General features: G+C 41.6%; 1 protein-coding gene across 2 annotated transcripts; it reads left to right on the top strand.

The window, feature by feature from the left end:
- Positions 1 to 989: 989 nt before the first annotated feature.
- Positions 990 to 18552, top strand: LOC139479730 (2'-5'-oligoadenylate synthase 3-like). Of its 2 annotated transcripts, none has more exons than XM_071262585.1 (11): positions 990 to 1072; positions 5769 to 5968; positions 6575 to 6854; positions 8151 to 8308; positions 10559 to 10614; positions 11930 to 12067; positions 12690 to 12996; positions 14031 to 14307; positions 15540 to 15697; positions 17026 to 17228; positions 17973 to 18552. In XM_071262585.1, exons 2-11 carry the CDS (start codon positions 5789 to 5791, stop codon positions 18124 to 18126), a joined length of 1911 nt encoding a protein of 636 aa, XP_071118686.1. In that variant the 5' UTR covers positions 990 to 1072; positions 5769 to 5788; the 3' UTR covers positions 18127 to 18552. The 2 variants fall into 2 exon arrangements, with proteins under 2 accessions (XP_071118686.1, XP_071118687.1); XM_071262586.1 differs by lacking the exon at positions 990 to 1072 and adding an exon at positions 3917 to 3973.
- Positions 18553 to 19553: the final 1001 nt, after the last annotated feature.

Below are 19553 nucleotides of genomic sequence, written 5' to 3'. Positions count from 1 at the left end.
TCAACCTGTATGTGTTGTCTTATAATGCACGTTTATGCGCTAAACTAAACTAAGCGGCAAAGGAAAGTATAGGTTGGCAATTTGTAATTTTCCTAAAAACAGCGATAACTTGTGGAAAGTTGGTATTGGGAATATGGCTCGGCGGGGGGAGGTGTCATAGTGGGGCGCGGTATTTGTGGAGATCAGGAGCCTCATTTGGTGATTATACAGAGAAACCTGAACGCTGTGCAGTACAGAGACCAAGTGTTGCAGCCAGGTGTGCTTCCGTTCTTACAAAACCAACAGCGGGGGGCATTGTTTCAACACGACAATGCCAGGCCCCATACTCAGAGCTCCAGATAAGCTGCGTAACTGCGTAAAATACGCATCAGAAATGCAGAAATACACAGTAAAATATAATCCAAGCGTATCAAATACGCAACGAACATTACAGATACGCTACAAAAATAAAACTTGTGCGTATCATCAAAATATTGTGAAGTAACCCTGCGTATTCGATTAGCAAATCAGCAACCTATTTTGAAAAAAACGGGCATTCCGTCAACCTTGCCAAACTCCACGATGACAGTTACATCATGATCATTTGCCATCACACTTTCTTGTGGAAGTATCGTGGTATTTTTTAGTCCTATAAAGCTCTCGAACCCACACGACACCAGTTTGCAGGGACTAGATGAATAGTGTTTTTTAATATTTAACTTAAATACCCACATGTGTAAAAACTAGTGGGTAACAGAAATTTGAATACGCAGATAGAATTACTGATACCCAATGATTTTAAAATGCATGGGTAAAATACCCACAACACCAAAAGCTTATCTGGAGCTCTGCATACTGCAAGACAGACTCGGAAGTTTCTAAACCAGCAGAACAAGCTTAATCTGTAATCTATAATGTTCGAACAGATGACATTTGAAGCAGTTTACAACACACAAAGCGACGCGGCTTTCGCTGGGAAATCCCGTTCTAAATATAGTTTTCAAAGAAATGGAACAAGGTGCATTTCCGCGAACCGTAAGACGATCAATAGATTACAGATCCTTGGACAGCCAACGGTCCTCGTAACAAAAGTGTGAGTACCTTCAGGGAATAGTCTTGTAATAGTCAGTAATCGTGAAACGTGCTGATGTACTGGGACAGTGATGTTTTATACGTCCAGTCTACATGTACAATTACACATACATGTAACTCGCCCACGTGATGTCTGTCGGCGTGTGCACGTTGCATGTGAGAGCTCTAGGTTACACACAACCAAATGTTTTCCCATAGACTGCTATAGTAACGTTATATTTAAAAAAAAAATATTATCTGTACGTGTGTGCACAGTTTGGCCTTAGAGCAGCAATAAAAAAATAAAAAATGACTAGCTTAGCCATCTCCTTTTCCGAGTACCGGAAGCTAAACACACCACCCCCAGTTTCGCACCAAATGTCATCTACTTGAAAATAGCTGTGGTCACATTCAGCATAAGTCATCATGTTGAAAAAGACAGTACTAAATATAGAAAAACATGGTCAGTTTTAATAACTGGATGGATGTACATTTGAAAGACATAAAAATCTTACAGAATATCCTCCAATCACAGCCTGCAGATAGTAGAACCTCTAGTGAACCCAACCTGTCGGCAAGTTGCGTTTATTACCACATCTGATTGACGCGTCTCCTTGTGCTAGCTAATATTGACATAAGAAATATGAATTGACTTACATTAATAATATATCAGATGGATAACATTGTTTCGCTCTTGCATATTTAGATCGCCTCGGCTGTCCACCCAACTTAGTATATGTCGGGGATTTTGAGAATCTGCCGTCATTGAGTTCATAATGATATATAATGATATATGATACTATAATTTCCGATGATATCTGGCAGCCATTTGTAATAAAATGAAAACTTAAGGGGCATTCACACGGTACAACTAGTTGTATACAATTTGTTGCATGCAACCAATTGCATCGTGTGAACACGCAAGTCGGACCAACTGTTGACGTATGCAACTTGTTGGAAGTGAAAATAGGACATGCTCTTGTACAAGTTGTACCGTGTGAATGCCCCTTTAGTTATATGGACCGCCCCGTGGTTTGTTGGCATTAAAAGATGGGACTTGTTATTACCCTGACTTGCGCTCCGCATTTAGGGTATAAAACAAGGACTGGTCGGCTCGGAGTCAGTGTACTCTGTCTTAGTTTTGTATCCATGTTGAACTATGGCGTGGTGTCTCAGTGGGCTAGCACTATAAAACCAGTATAGATCGTAAGACTAACGGGATCGGGTGGTCAGGCTCGCTGACTTTGTTGATACATGTCATCGTATCCCAATTGCGTGGATCGATGCTAATGATGTCAGTCACTGGTTTGTCTGGCCCAGACTCGATTATTTACAGACAGCCGTCATGTAGCTGGAATATTGCTGAGTTCGGCGTAAACACCAAAACAAACAAACAAACAAACACAGTAACCCCAGGTTCACATACTCTCTATGATTTTGAGCCATTTTCTCCAAATGGCCAGAGACCATTTTCACTATAACCCGTGGTTATACGTTCATACGCTCCTGGGAGGCCTTGCCTTAGTATCAGCTCACACAAGCAGGTGTGACATAACTGACATCACGGACATAATCCAGCTGACATCGATATCTCGTGGGACTGTCATAGCTTATGTATATATCTACAAATAACCTAGAAGGGGCGTTGTCGCGTTGTCGCTCTTAATAGTGTTAGAATTAACCGGTACAAAGTACGATTGAACCTGCCAACTTCGATATCAGAATGTGTTATACAGGCCAAGGCTTCCCATCCGTAGCATAGTTCACATGTTGACACACCCTTGACTGTTTTCTGTTTGATCAGGGGCCATAATACTAAGAGTGATTGAATGAGTGAGTATGGTTTTACGGCGACTTTAGCAATATTCCAGCAATATCACGGCGGGGGACACCAGAAATGGTCTTCATACGTTGTACCCATGTCGGGAATCGAACCCGGGTCTTCGGCGTGACGAGCGAACGCTTTAACCACTAGGCTACCCGACCTCCCCATAATACTTAGAGCACACTCATGCGTCTGTACAGAGATAACTAAGTATGTGCCTGAAAGGGTCGTCCGTTATCTGAAGTTTGATGTATTAAGTGTATAAACAGTTTTGTGAAATATGTTCGTAATTTTCCAAGCTGTCTTGGCGTCTTTACGTTAAAAAGGGCAGCATGAGAGAATGAGAATTGTTTAACGCCGCTTTGAATACTAGTAGTATTTCACAGCTTGTTCGCTTGAAGCCCGACGTACTGGTGATGCAGGTCTAGGACATAACTATTTTGGTGAAACCCACGAGCATGGATATGTTGGTATGTTGCTGACAATTCTAGACCATAATCAGGACGAGTAGGAGCTTTGAGCCAACGATCACAGGCTGCTGGCGATCCTAGGGGAGGCAAATCTGCAAAGCAAAAAGCGACTGAACAAACTGAGCCTCCAACATTGCTTTGAACTGTTGTTGGAGATTTCATTAATGAAATAGAATAACAATTAAAGCGTTTGTTTCTCGCTATCAAAGCACGCTGATTTATGAAAACGACGCCGATTTATACGTATGCCTAGATTCCTTCACTTACAACACACTTACAACACAGGAAATGGGCGATAACGAAACATCATCAATATGTCGCTATACCGCCTTGACGCGGATTTTAACGACTTTATACACCCTTCAGATGGGGCGACATCTTGCCCAGTGTGACATTATCGCCCTTTTGGTAGAAATCCACAAATACTTCAAAGGGCAACAATGTGACATCAAAACAATGCAACAGCGTATAAGTATGTCGCTTTTTTAAATTAATTTTGACACGTTTTGTCGTTTTGCGACATAGCGACAATGTCCCTACAAGGTTTCCGTAGATATTTAATCTTTCCGAGGATTGTGTCAGTTGACGGGATATGTGCAATAGCTTGTTACAGGAGGGATCCTCGTCTGTGAGTACACATATAACTGTTCCGGAGATACTTCGATGTATAGAGTACTTATTACATTCATGGTACTGCTGGAAGTGCACGATAAAATGCCACGTCTTCTTAAACTGAACACGAGGGTCGCAGAACAACGCGCCGCGACACATGTTATGTGGACATTGTGAGCAGACTGTGTAAACATGATGATAATGCAGTCTAGCTGATTCGAGAACAACTCGCAGCAAGTTCTGTAGATCTGCTTGTCATTCAGGGGGCTTTAGGTGAGGTGAAATGGGGTTTAACGTCGCGTCCAAGATTATTGCACTTATATGTGTGTGTGTGGCTGCTTGTACAAGTCCGGACTGATGCCAATTTATAGTGCTAGCCCACTGAGATACCATGCCGCTGTTTAACATGAATACCCCTCAGACACAGCTGTAGTATACTGACTCCGAGCCGACCAGTCATTGTGTTAGCCCTTTAATGCCGAGCACCAGACAGGGCAACAACAAGTACCATCTTTTAACATATTTTGGAATGACGCGGCCGGGGATCGAACCACGGACCTTCCGCTCTCCGGGCGGACGCTCTACCACTAGACCACGGATTATGACCTTAGTAGTTATCAGGAAAGACAATGTCTGAGTAGAACAATTAATAGCTTGACAATGTCGTTCTCCTGAAACACAGCGATTTAGCTGCGGTTTCCTGTAAATGCCAGTCACAACATGAAGTACGTTCACAACATACAGAACCACCTCCATGTGGGTAGTGGATAGAGAGTCTGCCTGGAGAGTGAAAGGTCGGTGGTTCGATCCCCGGCTTCAAAAGAAGGTATATTTGTTGTTACCGTGCCTGGCCATGGGCATGAAAAAAAGGACTGGTCGGGTCGGAGTCAGTATAATGTGTTTGAGTGGGGATCTCATGTTAAATTGTGGCATGGTATCTCAATGCGCTAGGTCTATAAAATCGACATTAGTCCGGACTATAGTATACCCTCTTGTGTATGCATCTCGCTATATAAATATAATGCTCTTCAACATGCACAAATAGATTTCGCAAAATACGTTTTAGAATCACCAAATACGAACACTGCGACGTTTTCAGTTTACCTCACCCGATTTTCCATTATTCCTCATATATATTAACGGAGGCACTAGTGGCCCAGTTATATGAGGCGCCGCAACTCGCTGTGAAGGGCTGCGTCCCTTGGGCACGCCAGAAACCTATGATCTGGGTTGCGCCCAAATTACGTTTCTAGGTTTGTCAGTAACATATATACCCGTGCTCGTGGCAAACGTCTGAGGCCTGCATCACTTCGGGTTTTCCTCCCACTATTTAATTAAGCTGATCATGACACGAACTCACATTACTGGAACACCGTTCAGAGTGGCGTTGAACTCACTCACTCCACTATCAAAATGGCATGGCACAGCTCAGCTCAAGAACAGGCATCTCGCCGAGGCAAGGGAGTTAACTGACTGTAAAAGTCCAGTTTCCAAACTTGCCAAAATGGGCTGGAATTTCTGGGCTTGATCGCAACGTCACCAGTGGCTATTACGAGTTACGCCCTTCTATTGTACGGCAATTTACCAACCGGATGTAGATTTCGTTACGCGAATTTGATATGGACTATGCCAATAAATCATAAATCAAGCCTAGTTCGGCAAGGGTGGAAACTGGACTTTTATAGTCGGTTAACTACCTTGTCTCGTGAAGATAAAGAACAGACAGCCGTCAATTTCGTATTTCACATTGGCATGTTACATAGGTGTACGGGGTTATTGGTGAAACTGATCGAGATTGCACGTTTCTATAGAGCAGCGACAAGGCACCAGTATGACAACATATCAACCGGGGCCCGACCCTCTCCTCCCTGGCATGGAGCGAGGCCAGACGGTGCAAGAGTTCATGGCAGGATGGGGAACATCTGATGGGAGTAAGACGCATGAACTGATCGACCGAGTTATACGATTTCTGAGAAATAATGTTCCAATTAGTGTTGCGAAGATTGTCAAGGTAAGTAGGAGCGATATATACTAATCAAAAGAAGTAAAACAAAAAAACATATTTTTCATTTGACTACCGGTAATCTGTCTTGGCAAAAATATATAATATGATTGTATTCTGAGGGACGAACAATAATATTCAATAACCAAATTCTGGAAAGAAATATACAGATCCTGTAATTAACATGATTAAAGTAATATCAAATCTTAAACAGTACTGTACACAACACCATTCCATTACTTTACAGGACCCTTGATATCAATTATTGGGGGTCTCCTGGAGCGTGTTTTGTAGGTCAAAGTGAAATCCTGTGGTCATATGAAAAAGTCGGACGTTCTTTAACTTCTTTTGAGAAGAAGATGTATAAAAAGTGAAGGTCCTAAGTTCCATGTCACGCCTTACAGTGAAACATCGTTAATTTAAACTCTATCAATCGCTGAAGCTTTCATGACTATGAAGAATAAGATATGAGTGAGTGAATGTCGTTTAAGGCCGCAGTATTCTGGCTATTTCACAGCAATCTATTGATACCAGAACCTGAACAAATCAAGTCCAAGGACATCTTGAAAAGAACTCTGGCATGTGTTAGGCGTCCATGTTTCTATTTCTTTGAAGGGTGGATCCATTGGAAGGAACACTAGTTTCTGCACTCCCTCTGACGTGGACATCTTTGTCTTCTGTAATAACTTGGGTTCTGTGCATGACATGACTACACAGACGAGTGGGCTTCTCAGCACCATCAGATCCAAGCTGGACTCTAGAGAGTGGTTACCATCAGCTGGGAGTATAGGACCCATTGAATACACGGCTCACTCCATCACGTTTCTTCTGACATGCCACGATTTGGAACAACAACACGTCATACAAATATTTCCTTTGTACGACATCCTAAAAAGTAGGTGGTTTCTTTCTCGTAACTCATTTCAATTTTGCCATCTTTAGTTTACAGGAACCCTTCTTGTGAAATGGAATTCCGTATTTGGACTGATTTTGGCCTGCCTTGTACCTCTGCCATATGCCTGCGCCGTATAACGATTCGTCACATCTTACGCAGTCCCTTCAATATATTGCATATGTTTCATCTGTTTATTTTTTGACGAGTCTACACATTTAGATAAATATATGTCATAGAATGGTTAAATGTCAGTACGATAATTTCATAAACCGGGAAAAACTATTTCCATTTGCGTACAAGTACAATTTTTTCACATTTGTTGTACGGCTCCATATGCTGTCATCATAGGCCTACGGAGAGCTAGCGATACGGTCACTTTGATGTATAAAGCTGTTATTGTTGCTGCTGTAGTAGCATATCTATATAATTATGCAAAACAATATATAACGCGCTCCGAAATGCTTTTGATTAGGCCAGTCTGTTCTGATTTCAGAATAAGTGCATTTGTTTACGAACAAGAGGAATATCCGGTCAGATGATATGCAAACAAGCCTTTGGTCACAAATAGAAAAGATAAAAAATCTGTTTTATTACTTGCCCGTAAAGAGATCACTCGTTTAATAAACATACAGCCGTGTGTAATACCAAAGCACGTGCTTATGTACTGCGGGAACAAGTTTCACGAACAAATATCGAAAGCTCTCAACATCGCTTGGCTAATTCAACGGCATTGCGCGAGGAGATGATAGATCACTGAGAGGAGCTTATGCACACTCGATGACCCAAGCATACATGTTGCTAGGCTGACGTCATATGGCAGTGTTTCGCCGGTGGATCTTGCAACAAAATTCCACAAATTATGTCATAGATGAATGTGACGTAGTTATAAACTTTGTGGTCCTGTTCTGATAGTAATGAGTTTCTGTTGAAGTATGTGAGTTACGATAACCATAGCGCTACGATATCTTTGTGCAACGGACGTCTGAATTCTAGTACTTTTCAACTCTTGACGTATTTTATGTATTATTCTGTTAAACTCAATGGGATTATGTTGTGTATCGTGTAGGTGTCTGCCTATTCACACATGGGAGTGAAATTCTAAAAAAGTTATAAATGAGAAGTAATAAATAAAATGCCAAACTTGCTCCCGTTAAATGAATAGTTCTGGTATTTGACTTGCGTTTGCTCGTCAGATAACAGGACTATTCACTCATTTGATCAAATGTGTATTGCACGGAAGGTCGTTTAGTATTCTACATGTGTATATCTGTTATGCTATGTTCTTTATCCTTCCAGACAAGAACGTGCACGACGTGTACATGGACATGAGAGATCTCCCTGATGATTACAGAGACTACTACTCCGTGTGTCTGGCGGAGATACAGATAGGCTTCATCAAACAGGCGCCGAGCAAAGTACACTCCCTCATTTTACTCATGAAGTACTGGCTGAAGGTAATTTTAGCAAGAAGCTCTGATCATATGCATGTCCCGCCACGTGTGTGTGTAACGTGAGCTCGAACGCCTCAACGAAACCCTTTCAATAATCATACGTACGATTCCGATAATAACATAGACATATTAGGAGGATTAATCGGTAAAATAGCAAATTATATCTTTATTGGATGATATCAGATCATCGATTAACCTGAACCCGAATTCCGTGTTTTGCTTTTGCGAATCCAAGCATACACTCCAAATGATAAGCATAAAACAACAGGAGGGGAGCACAATTGCTGCGCACTTCTTGGCTACATGTCCTGTCCCCAAATTCCGCAGGGATATAGTCTTTGATGCAATGTTGATTGTCTTTTGAGACACTGGCAAAGACCATTCAAGCATATGACAAAAACAGTACTCGATCATGTCAGAAGCCAAAACCTCGCCAGTGTATGAAAGGTTGAAAGTCTAGTTTCGTTTTATTATCTTCCCGAAGCGAAGCAAGGGAGGTGATTGTAAAAGTCCAGTTCCCACACTTGCCGAACTAGACTCGACTTTCGTGGCTCGATCGTAGCACCATAGTGATTATTACGAGTTATGTCCCTTCCATGTTCTATTGACTGATTCCTCTCATATATATCGGTTCCATTTTCAGTCGAACGAAATCTGCGTGTTGAAATCCATGTTCTTTTCGAATCGGATGTCTCGTTAGTTTCGCGATTTTGATTGGACTAGTACTATGCAAAGACTCGTTATCCAAACTGTGTCTACGGAATTCCAACCAAGTTCCGCAAGGGTGGAAACTGGACTTTTAAAAAAAACCGGGTCTTACCCAGCGGAATGCATTAAATCACTTGAGCACCTGACTCTGAGTAGATTATTAAAATATCTTTGGACGCCCAGTCAGTACACATGCTCTGCAAATCCTGCAATCGATCGAAATCTGCAGGACAGTCGCCATGTTGTTTATTTCGTTCCGCGAATTTGATTGGACCATGCATAGACTCGTTAATCCAGCCAAAGTATAACTCCATAATTGCAGCCTAGTTCGGCAAGGGTGTAAACTTGACTTTTAAAGTCAGTTAACTCCCTTGTCTCGGGACGATAAGATTTATGAAATTTGAATATGCTTTATAATCTCCATAGTTTTCACCAATATTTTCAATTTCCAAAACCTTAACAAGCATAACTTTAACATATGTTGCATTTCCAATGAAACAAAAGGAACCAACACTATGTTTGACAGCTCCATCTAATGACCACAGTCATCTTCGGTTATCGCAACTCCCAGGTGAAGTGAGTGAGCATGGTTTTACGCCGCTTTTCGCGATATTCCAGCAATATCACGACGGGGGACACCAGAAATATGTTTCACACATTGTACCAATATGGTGAATCAAACGTGGTATGGTATAACTTATTTGTTTCTCTACATGTACGTCCGGTCAGGTATTGATCACACGTCAATTAATTTATAATCGAAAGACATTGTTTGAATAATTATATCTGGGAGTGGGTCAAATGGTTTTAAAGCGTTGAACTTCGCACATAAGGCTGAAGTTTCAGGTTTTATTCGCTAATGCGATAAAAGGTTCATATAAGCGGTGTAATCCTCCACTCATTTATTCATTTTTCATGGTTTTTTAAACTTTTTATATATGCAGATAAATAGCCACGGTATACATGTAGCCAGCACGCACCACGTGACCAGCGGGTGGTGGGACACTTTTAATCTTTTGTAGGCGATATGATACAGTATGAAAAAAGATAAGATAAGATTGATAAAATAGATGAGAAAGCGGAGGAGAGTGAAAGGGGGAGATAGATATAGAATATAGTGGTATTTTTCGGACCACTTGTTTTGAAATTATTCATTGTTATTCAGTCACATGTAAAAACTCGTTTCGGATATGCACGTTCTCAGAAAAGACTTCAGTTTCCACAGTCAGACCTATTTTAGTTTTTTATCAGTTCTGTTTATTCACTATTCCTGACACTGCGGACTTGTGTGGCTACAAATCACCCGACTTCTTCACTGGTTCAAGGCCCTTAATCATGTCAGGATCCGCTAGTATGTTCCAATCCAAGCTCCAATTACGCTTGTTAGCACAATACAAATACACGTTGGTACAATACAAGTGCTCGTGGCTTTCATCCAAATGGTGACGTCAACGACTAGCATCACTTTCCTCCAGATGCTATGTTGCAACGGGTATAGTGATCGTTCAAATTGCCAATATCACCAACTCACTCACGCTATTGCAGATGGATGTGAAGACTGACACAGGCTACTACTTTATCGAGACCATGGTCATGCACAGGTAATGCAACATATTTGTACCTGCGTGCAGAGCAAGCTGCCATACATCATCTGTATTTTAGTAGCACCTACTAAAGAAATAAACGACGAGTGGGAGTTGTTTATCGCACAATAAAACACTACTGGGAGAATAAACCAAGAGGGTCTGCGGGTTTATTTTCCCTGCAGTGTTTTATTGTACGATAAACATGCGCCCTTCATGGTTTATTCTCCATGCAGTGTTTTATTGTACGATAAACATGCGCCCCTCATGGTTTATTCTCCCTGCAGCGTTTTATTGTACGATAAACATGCGCCCCTCATGGTTTATTCTCCCTGCGGTGTTTTATTGTACGATAAACATGCGCCCCTCATGGTTTATTCTCCCTGCAGTGTTTTATTGTACGATAACCATGCGCCCCTCATGGTTTATTCTACTAGCAGTGTTTTATTGTACGATAAACATGCGCCCCTCATGGTTTATTCTCCCTGCAGTGTTTTATTGTACGATAACCATGCGCCCCTCATGGTTTATTCTCCCTGCAGTGTTTTATTGCACGATAAACTCCCACTCGTCGTATATTTCTTGTATGAGACATCAGCATGCCATTATGTACAGCCACTTTAAGGATGTTACTAAAATGTACCAATAGAATCCGACCTCGGCGACATCGGAAAAATCAAATTATGAGGGTTTTTTTCACATAGTATCACAATTCGCACGTCAATTACCTGTATTTTTTCTCCCAATACCGATTGTCATATCTCTCCCACTTTCGCATACGATCGTTCGGCCATCGCGTTTGTCTGCGCTTCCCTGCTTCATCTATTGGGAACAACTCATTAGAGACTCCCCTCTCAAAAATAACGTCGTCAAATATATGACGTCGTTAAGCTGTGATCGCATGTTCGAATCTCCAGAAAAGGCATCATGATGGAACAATGTTTTCACGTGAAACACTTTCTGATATATGCTTTTAGGGGTGAACTAAACCACGTTGAAACACACTCTTCGTAACATGAATAACGAATATTGAAATGTGAATAATAATTTTTATTTTAATCGAAGAATGTTAGAATTATCCATACGTGACTAAACTACCGGGAAAAACAAAGAATACACCCATGTTTGATTGTGAAATTGTCATTCGATGATGATGTATTTGATATAGGTGTCACAGTTGTGTTTGTTTGCAGTGTTTCGGCGACTGGTTTCAGACAAGTAACTTATTGATAACGTTTGAAAGGGTCAATATTTTCAAGTGTATACTTTGTTTGCCCGGCAGTATATTTTTATATTCATTTCAATTCTATGTGAATGCTACTTCTATTTTTAGATGGCAGCGGGCAGGAAAACCGGACGCCTTCAACATAGGTGACTGGTTTGAAGAGATTATGACACAGTTGGCCGACCTTACATCGCTTAGTATTATATGGGAAGATAAATACACGGCAAGCAACTACAGGACCGTTCCGTATGCATATTCAATTTCATATCAATTCTTTTATCAAATGCCAATGTCTTATATGTGTTTTATTTGTGTACATTTGGGCAACTTGGAGCTGTAACACGGTTTAGTGAGTGAGTATGGTTTTACGCCGCTTTTAGCAATATTCAAGCAATATCACGGCGGGTGACACCAGAAATGGGCTTCACACATTGTACCCATGTCGGGAATCGAACCCGGGTCTTCGGCGTGACGAGCGAAAGCTTTAACTAGTAGGCTACCCGACCGCCCCTATAACACGGTTTAGAGACTTTATCAGTAATGGTCCTGTACTGGTAAGATTGATGGGTCCAAATAAGTCCCGAGTATTGATTGACATGCAACCGGGATGAGCGTGACATATATGTAGGTCTCCGGTGGCGTTGACCGTTAACATAACTCAGACAAAAAGCTACTGATGGGTGTGATCGTACAGTCGTTATACGTATATATAACAAATTGAAGGTATTCTTTATTGGAAGAAGATGTCAAATTTGAACAATGCTGAGGAAATGTACAAAGCCCCGGCAGAAACAACATTCTCCCACTTCATAACTAACATGTAGATGGACACAATGCGGTCAAACATTTATGACAATAATGGTTCCAGGTCTAAGCCGGTGGTGTTGGACCCTGCAAACCCCTTCAGAAACGTCATCCCCGATCAAAGATGCTGTGAGAGTATGATGAGATGTGCCAGAACTGTGGTCCATCGGAGCCAACAACTTAAGGAGTACAAAAGTGAAGGACCCGCCCCCATCATTGAAGGGATGGAGAGAGGACAATCACTGCAGCAATTTATCCAGTACACCGTACAACCGAGCAGTGACGACCGCCGCAAGTGCGACCATCTTGTGGATCGTCTCACGTACTTCCTGCAGCATCACACGCGTCTCAGTGTCAACATGGTTGTCAGGGTGAGCAGCATGTTACTTACGTTAATGATACATGGAACTTACTGAAAATAGATATTACATATGTCTGAGTTTATTTAAGAAGTGACTTTAAATTTTCGCGTTAGAGGAGTATAAACGTAAAACCCCACAGCGGATTTCACAGACTGTGCACACTGGTTTCAATTCTTATAAATCTATACGTCAACAATAATATCTTCATATAGTGCTTATTTAATAATAAACACAAAAAGGTGAATACAACGAACCGGAATTACAGGCATTGCTGAGAATCAACACCAGACCCGTCCATTCTATGATCCATCGACCGCTTCCGTGGTCTGGTAGTAGAGCGTCCGCCCGGAGAGCGGGCGTCCGCGTCATACTAAAAGACGAAACGGTTAAAAGATGGTACTTGTTGATACCCTGTCTGGCGCTCGGCATTAAGGGGCTAAAACAAATACTGGTCGGCTCGGAGTCAGTATACTGTGTCTGCGTGTTACACTGCGACATGGTATCTCTGTGGGCTAGCACTATAAAATTTGGATGAGTCCGGACACACACACACACACACACACACACACACACACACACACTTTTATCGTCCAATCAGGAAACAGAAGTCCACTAATGGTTTTGACCTATTTGGTTTAGGATTATGAAAACATAAAAGTTAACGCAAAACAATTGCTTTATTAGCCAATCAAATGCCATGGAATCACAGAAAATGTATTTGGTTTAGTATGACCAGAGGATGAAGGACAAAGTGTAACGGGCTAACTTTTTCACAAGAAATTAAAAATACAACACGTGTATGCAATGGCAAATGATGAAAATTATTTCGCCGCGGTGTGACTGTTCTTTGTTATATAGGGGCGGTCGGGTAGCCTAGTGGTTAAAGCGTTCGCTCGTCACGCCGCAGACCCGGGTTCGATTCCCGACATGGGTACAATGTGTGAAGCCCATTTCTGGTGTCCCCCGCCGTGATACTGCTGGAATATTGCTAAAAGCGACGTGAACCCAAACTCACTCACTCACTTTGTAATATATCCTCACAGGGCGGTTCACTTGGAAAGAGCACGAACGTTCTTGGAAAGTCTGACGTCGATCTCGTCGTGTTCGTAAACAACGTCAAGTCTCTCCAAGACCTTGCGACTAAGATGTCAATCCTTCTGAATATTTTGCAAGATGCCCTGGATTCAAAATGGACGGAATTTGCAGGATATTTGGAGTATGTAAACCGGTCGGACCGAGGACTTCAGTACAACCTCAGCTGCGGAGACAACGACCATGTTCACGATGTCGACATTCTGCCATCCTTCAACATCCTCGGAGGTACGAAATTCATCCGTACATGGTATAAGGAAAGACTCTCCCGGTTTCTTTTCAGAAAGTAAATGTTACACTGGTACAGTTTGTATGGAAAACAAATTGAAACGCAGAAGTTTATCCAGAAATCTCTACGTACAGACCTAAATTGTGAACTCATAAGATGACCACACAAGGTAAAAAAATAATCAATACATAATACTGAAACACAGTCTTAGGTTTACAATCAAAACAGGCAATACAATAGGTCAAATACCTGGCGGCTGCAGTAAGTATCGGGTCCTATAATAAGTTAGTGCACTGGCGAAGGTCTATAATTTTGTCTCTGTCGATGTCTTGAAACAGGACTTGTGTTGGAAGCTGGAATAATCTCTTTTTTCACAAATCGATATCCAATCCACATTTGGCAAGTAGATCAGATCAGGAAAGGCCCCAGATCGCCCTCTTGTACAGGTACAATCAGCCTTCGCCTGTCCCGACCCGAAACTTCTCGAACGATTAAACCTGTGTTTGATGTATGTCACCCGCCTTGGCTGGACAACCCTATATTCGACTTGCCCTGCAATCATTATTGCAGCCACTGACAATAACTACAAACATATACAACAATCTCTACTGCCAGATAACAAATAAAATACCACAAATATCCCCGTTCATAACAGATTAACTGCCAGCCTTGATGTGTGTTTTTTATATTTTCATTTCCACATTATTTCTTCCGAACGCCGTGGAAGAAGACTAACGTTCGTTAACCTTCGGTGTGGACTTCGCGGGTTCTAATCCCTAATTTTTCGTCAAATTGTTCCATCATCAGTTAAATACTAGGCAACAAGAGAAGTCCCGTCCTTGGCAAGTAGTGACATCTTCAGTTCAGAAGGAGCATATTGCTTTTAGACGTACCTCACAATATCAGTATCAATGGTTTGTTTGGTTCAGACTCGATTATTTACAGCCGGTCGTCATAACGCGTGAATATTAAGACAACAAACAACAACTGTTCATTTTAGATATTACTCTAGAAAATGTGTGTTTTTACTTATTTATATAATTATTAATTCAGCTATCGATCAATAAAAAACAACGCAAATAAAAAAAACCCAAACAGTAAAATTGTAGAGAATAGAAAAAACTACTAAGGCCTAACATGGCTCAGAGACGTTTGAATATTCGGTGATCAGGTAATTTGAGGTAATGCTAATTCAGGTTGTCATCGTTCTACGGAATATTTGTGGTTTCAGCTAAATCTCCTCTTGAGGTGTTCAGTGAGATGAAACCCATGACGGACAATGAGAGGCGGTTGTATGCGCCATGTTTTTCTCAGAAACAGGTGGACTTCGTTAAGCAGACTCCTATCAAGGTGAAGAATCTGATACGGCTGGTGAAGTACTGGGCAAAGGTGAATACTGGACTTTGGTTATCGAGAAACTGAACACTTTAAACTATTTACTAGTATGTATGACATTGCTGATTGCATATATATGCCAGTGACGAGCATGTTGTAATCTTCTTAGTAATACAGGGACAGTAGGGTGGCCTGGTGGTTAAAGCGTTCGCTCGTCACGCCGAAGACCCGGGTTCGATTCCCCACATGGGTACAATGTGTGAAGCCCATTTCTGGAATATTGCTAAAAGCGGCGTAAAACCACACTCACTCACTTGTTAGTAATGACTGATGTAAAGGTAGTGATGGAAGGTTTACTTAATGTCTTTACATATTGAGATTAAGGGATTATTTGGAATAAACTTCATTGTTAATGACATTTGACCCGGGCGGAGGACAATGTCGGCACATTCAGTGCGTCGGTCACTGCACCTGAAACATTACAGAAATACACTGTAGTTTAAAAGAGGTCCATCAAAAGTTACTAACATGTTTCTCATCATCCGTACCGATGACATTTACAAGTTGATATGTGAACGGTATTTTCCAGTGCGATCAGTAGGCTTAGGGTAGTTCGATAAATCCGGTTTTATATTAGTTAGTTTAGGTCTTCAGCTACCCATGCTTGCCGTAAAGGCGACTATGCTTGTCGTAATACAGTAAACTACGGTTATAACGAACACGCTTATAACGAACTGACGGATTTAACGAACTTACTGTTTTGGTCCCGACTATGTGCTGTAGTTATGCTGTATATATGTTTATAACGAACTTCGGTTATAAAGAACTAAAATTAGCAGTCCCTTTAAGTTCGTTATAACCGTAGTTTACTGTAGTCGATAAACCGGATCGAGTGTTTAGACTCGCTGACTTGGATGATGCATTTCATCGTATCCCAATACTGCGTAGATCGATGCTCATGATGTCAATCACTGAATTGTCGGGTCCAGACTCGATTATTATTTACATACCGCCGTCATATGGCTGGAATATTTTTGAGTGCGGCGTTAATCATTAAACTATATTAGTTAGTACATAATATGGTATATTATTAATGTCAACGATTGAAAAGAAGGGTTGTCTTCCCTTGCCTCATGTATACCCCTTTGGTTGCTAAATAGTTTTCTGACATAATACATCCAAATCACGTCTGGCTAGTGTTTTAAGATTCTTGCCAGATTCATGTTGTGAATATCGACATCTTGATCGTTGAGTGGAATTTTCTTCAAGATGAACGTAACTCTGTTGCAGAACATGCAGGTGGGTCCCATGTACATGTAGATGAGTCATTTTCACTTCAATCATGACTCCTTAAAATGATTGTTGTTGTTTTATATTGACAGGTAGAAGTCAACATAGAAGTCAAAGCTGTGACGTCATTCTTCCTGGAACTATTGGTCATCTCTCATTGGATGAATAATGCCTCCCCATACGACTTCGTCACCAAGGATTGGTTCCGGGAGATCATGACCCAGCTGACCAATCTGACGTCACTGCGAATATTGTGGCCTGGACAATACGACGCAGCCTCATTCTGTGTATTTCGGTAGGTTGCATTTATTTTAGTATTTTGATCAACATTTTGAATCATCTGGCCAGGTTTGCAAATTTTCGATCGATCAATATTGTCGTCACTTGTGCGTGCGTGCGTGCGTGCGTGCGTGCGTGCGTGCGTGCGTGCGTGCGTGCGTGAATATTTTGATTGCTATGTTTTACCATATAGCCTTGTTTGCAAATTTTCGATCCGACAAATCCATCAAAACCGAGTCGATAAGTCGTCAAAAGTGCGTGCGTGCGTGCGTGCGTGCGTGCGTGCGTGCGTGCGTGCGTGCGTGCGTGAATCATATATCCAGATTTGCAAATTTTCGATCCGACAAAAACATCAAAATATAGTAAATAAATCGTCATTTGCGCGTGCTTGCGTTCGTTTGTTCGTTCGTTCGCTTCAGACCGGAAGGACAACTGAAACGTTCCGATACTGAATTAACAGTGAAGATTAAGTTGTCTCCCCTTAACCGCAAGGCGTCCAACTCAGTCCACAACCATTTGTTGTCAATGAATGTACATTGTGAATAGAAACAGTTTCTGAATAAAACAGATAATGAATAAAAATAGAGTACTGTATTGTAGTTTTTTTATTTTCGCGAACATCTGGTCTCGTCTCTGATTTTCAGCGATCCATTCATATAATTTTCATCACTATTTTGCCTGTACTCCCAATGCAATGGAATTTGTTTCGGCAGATGATTGAAACTAATTATTCTTTGCCGTTGGCAATTTATATTTACAGAGAGAACCCTGTGGTGTTGGATCCTACCAACCCTTACATCAATGTAGCTCCACGACGGAAACATCACTCCCTTGTGATGACGTGTGCACAGAACGTGCTGTACAGAATGCAGGCGTGGGAGAACTACAGAACTGGGCGTTACCCAAACAGTTAGAGCTCACCCTGACTGACAAGCACAGATGAATCTATGGCTTATTCTATTAATTGGTTGCAAATAGCGACCGATGAAACCCGCTGGCAGATTATTTGTCATTGATGACGATAACTTTAGTGACACTGACGTGAAAGATTATGTACAAACGTGTACGAAAAAATAAGTTTGTTATACAAGGAAAACGCTTCTATATTGTTTGTTTGTTTGTTTGTTATTTAACGCCGCCCTCAGCAATATTCCATCTTTATGACGGCGGTCTGTTAACAATCGAGACGGGGCCAGACAATCCAGTGATTGACATCAAGAACACCGACCTACGCAATTGGGATACGATGACATGCAGCTAACAAGTTAGCAAGCCTGTCTACCCGATCCCGTTAGTTGCCTCTGTACAGGTATCCTGATGAGGAGGATGGGAAAGGGGAGGGGGAGACTGAAAGCGTTTTTTTCTGCAATCTTTGCACTTTAGACGTACAAAATGCAATTGAAAATTAACATTTCGTTTTTCACTTTTTGCTTTATTGAACGTCCTACGTATCACTGGATTGTCTGGTCCATCAGTTGCTTGTCTGGTCAAGACTCGATTGTCTTCGGCCGCCATCGTTTGCCATGAGTACTGATGTGTCAGGATACAAACATGTTTATGCAAATTGCGTGAGTGGCGGATGGAACCGGTAGGGCGGGAAATGTTCACCCCTTTCGCGTCACTAGAGCAATAGACCACACCCCTCTCTCGGGGATCGAACAACCGACCTTCCGGGCCCCTGATATGACACTCAAAAAGACTAAGTACAAGGCTTCAATAAACAAACAGGGTTGCATGTTAGTACAAATCTTCCAACGAGTGTCGAGCATTTTTGTACAATATTAGGGCGGTGGGGTAATCTAGGGGTCAAAACTCGGGGTTCTGTTCCTCGCCCGGATCAATAACTAGTGATGTCCATTGTTGTGTCAGTGTGTTGCCATTATGTTTGTTTGTTTGTTGTTTAACGCCGCACTCAGCAATATTCCAGCTTTATGAAGGCTGTCTGTAAAATAATCGATTCAGATGACATGTATCAACCAAGTCAGCGAGCCTGACCACCCGATCCCGTTAGTCGCCTTTTACGGCAAGTATGGGTTGCTGAAGACCAATTCTACCCCGGAATCTTCACGGGTCTGTTGCCATTATGAGGATAGACCTTGAGTTGCTCACGTTCAATATAAAAGATAACAACAAGGTATGTTAATCTAATTTAATTTAAAGGTAAACACATTTTGTTCCTGTAACTATACATAATGTACCCCTATTGCATTGATCGATGTTCATGATGTCAATCACTGGATTACATAACAGTTTACACAGACACGATTATTTACAGACCGCCATCATATAGCTGGAATAACGCTAAGCGTAGCGTTAAACCAGAAAATAAACAATATGTACA

This window comes from Haliotis cracherodii, unplaced genomic scaffold (genome assembly GCF_022045235.1).
Source record: "Haliotis cracherodii isolate W230 unplaced genomic scaffold, xgHalCrac1.p SCAF_4, whole genome shotgun sequence".
NCBI classification, from domain to species: Eukaryota; Metazoa; Mollusca; class Gastropoda; order Lepetellida; family Haliotidae; genus Haliotis; species Haliotis cracherodii.
This window is presented reverse-complemented; position numbering and strand designations above follow the sequence as displayed.

Coding starts and splice junctions, on each gene's coding strand:
- LOC139479730 (XM_071262585.1), top strand. CDS start 5,789: ATGACAACATATCAACCGGGGCCCGACCCTCTCCTCCCTGGCATGGAG. Junction 10,615..11,929: donor GAGACCATGGTCATGCACAG/GTAATGCAACAT, acceptor TTCTATTTTTAG/ATGGCAGCGGGCAGGAAAAC. Junction 12,068..12,689: donor AGCAACTACAGGACCGTTCC/GTATGCATATTC, acceptor TAATGGTTCCAG/GTCTAAGCCGGTGGTGTTGG.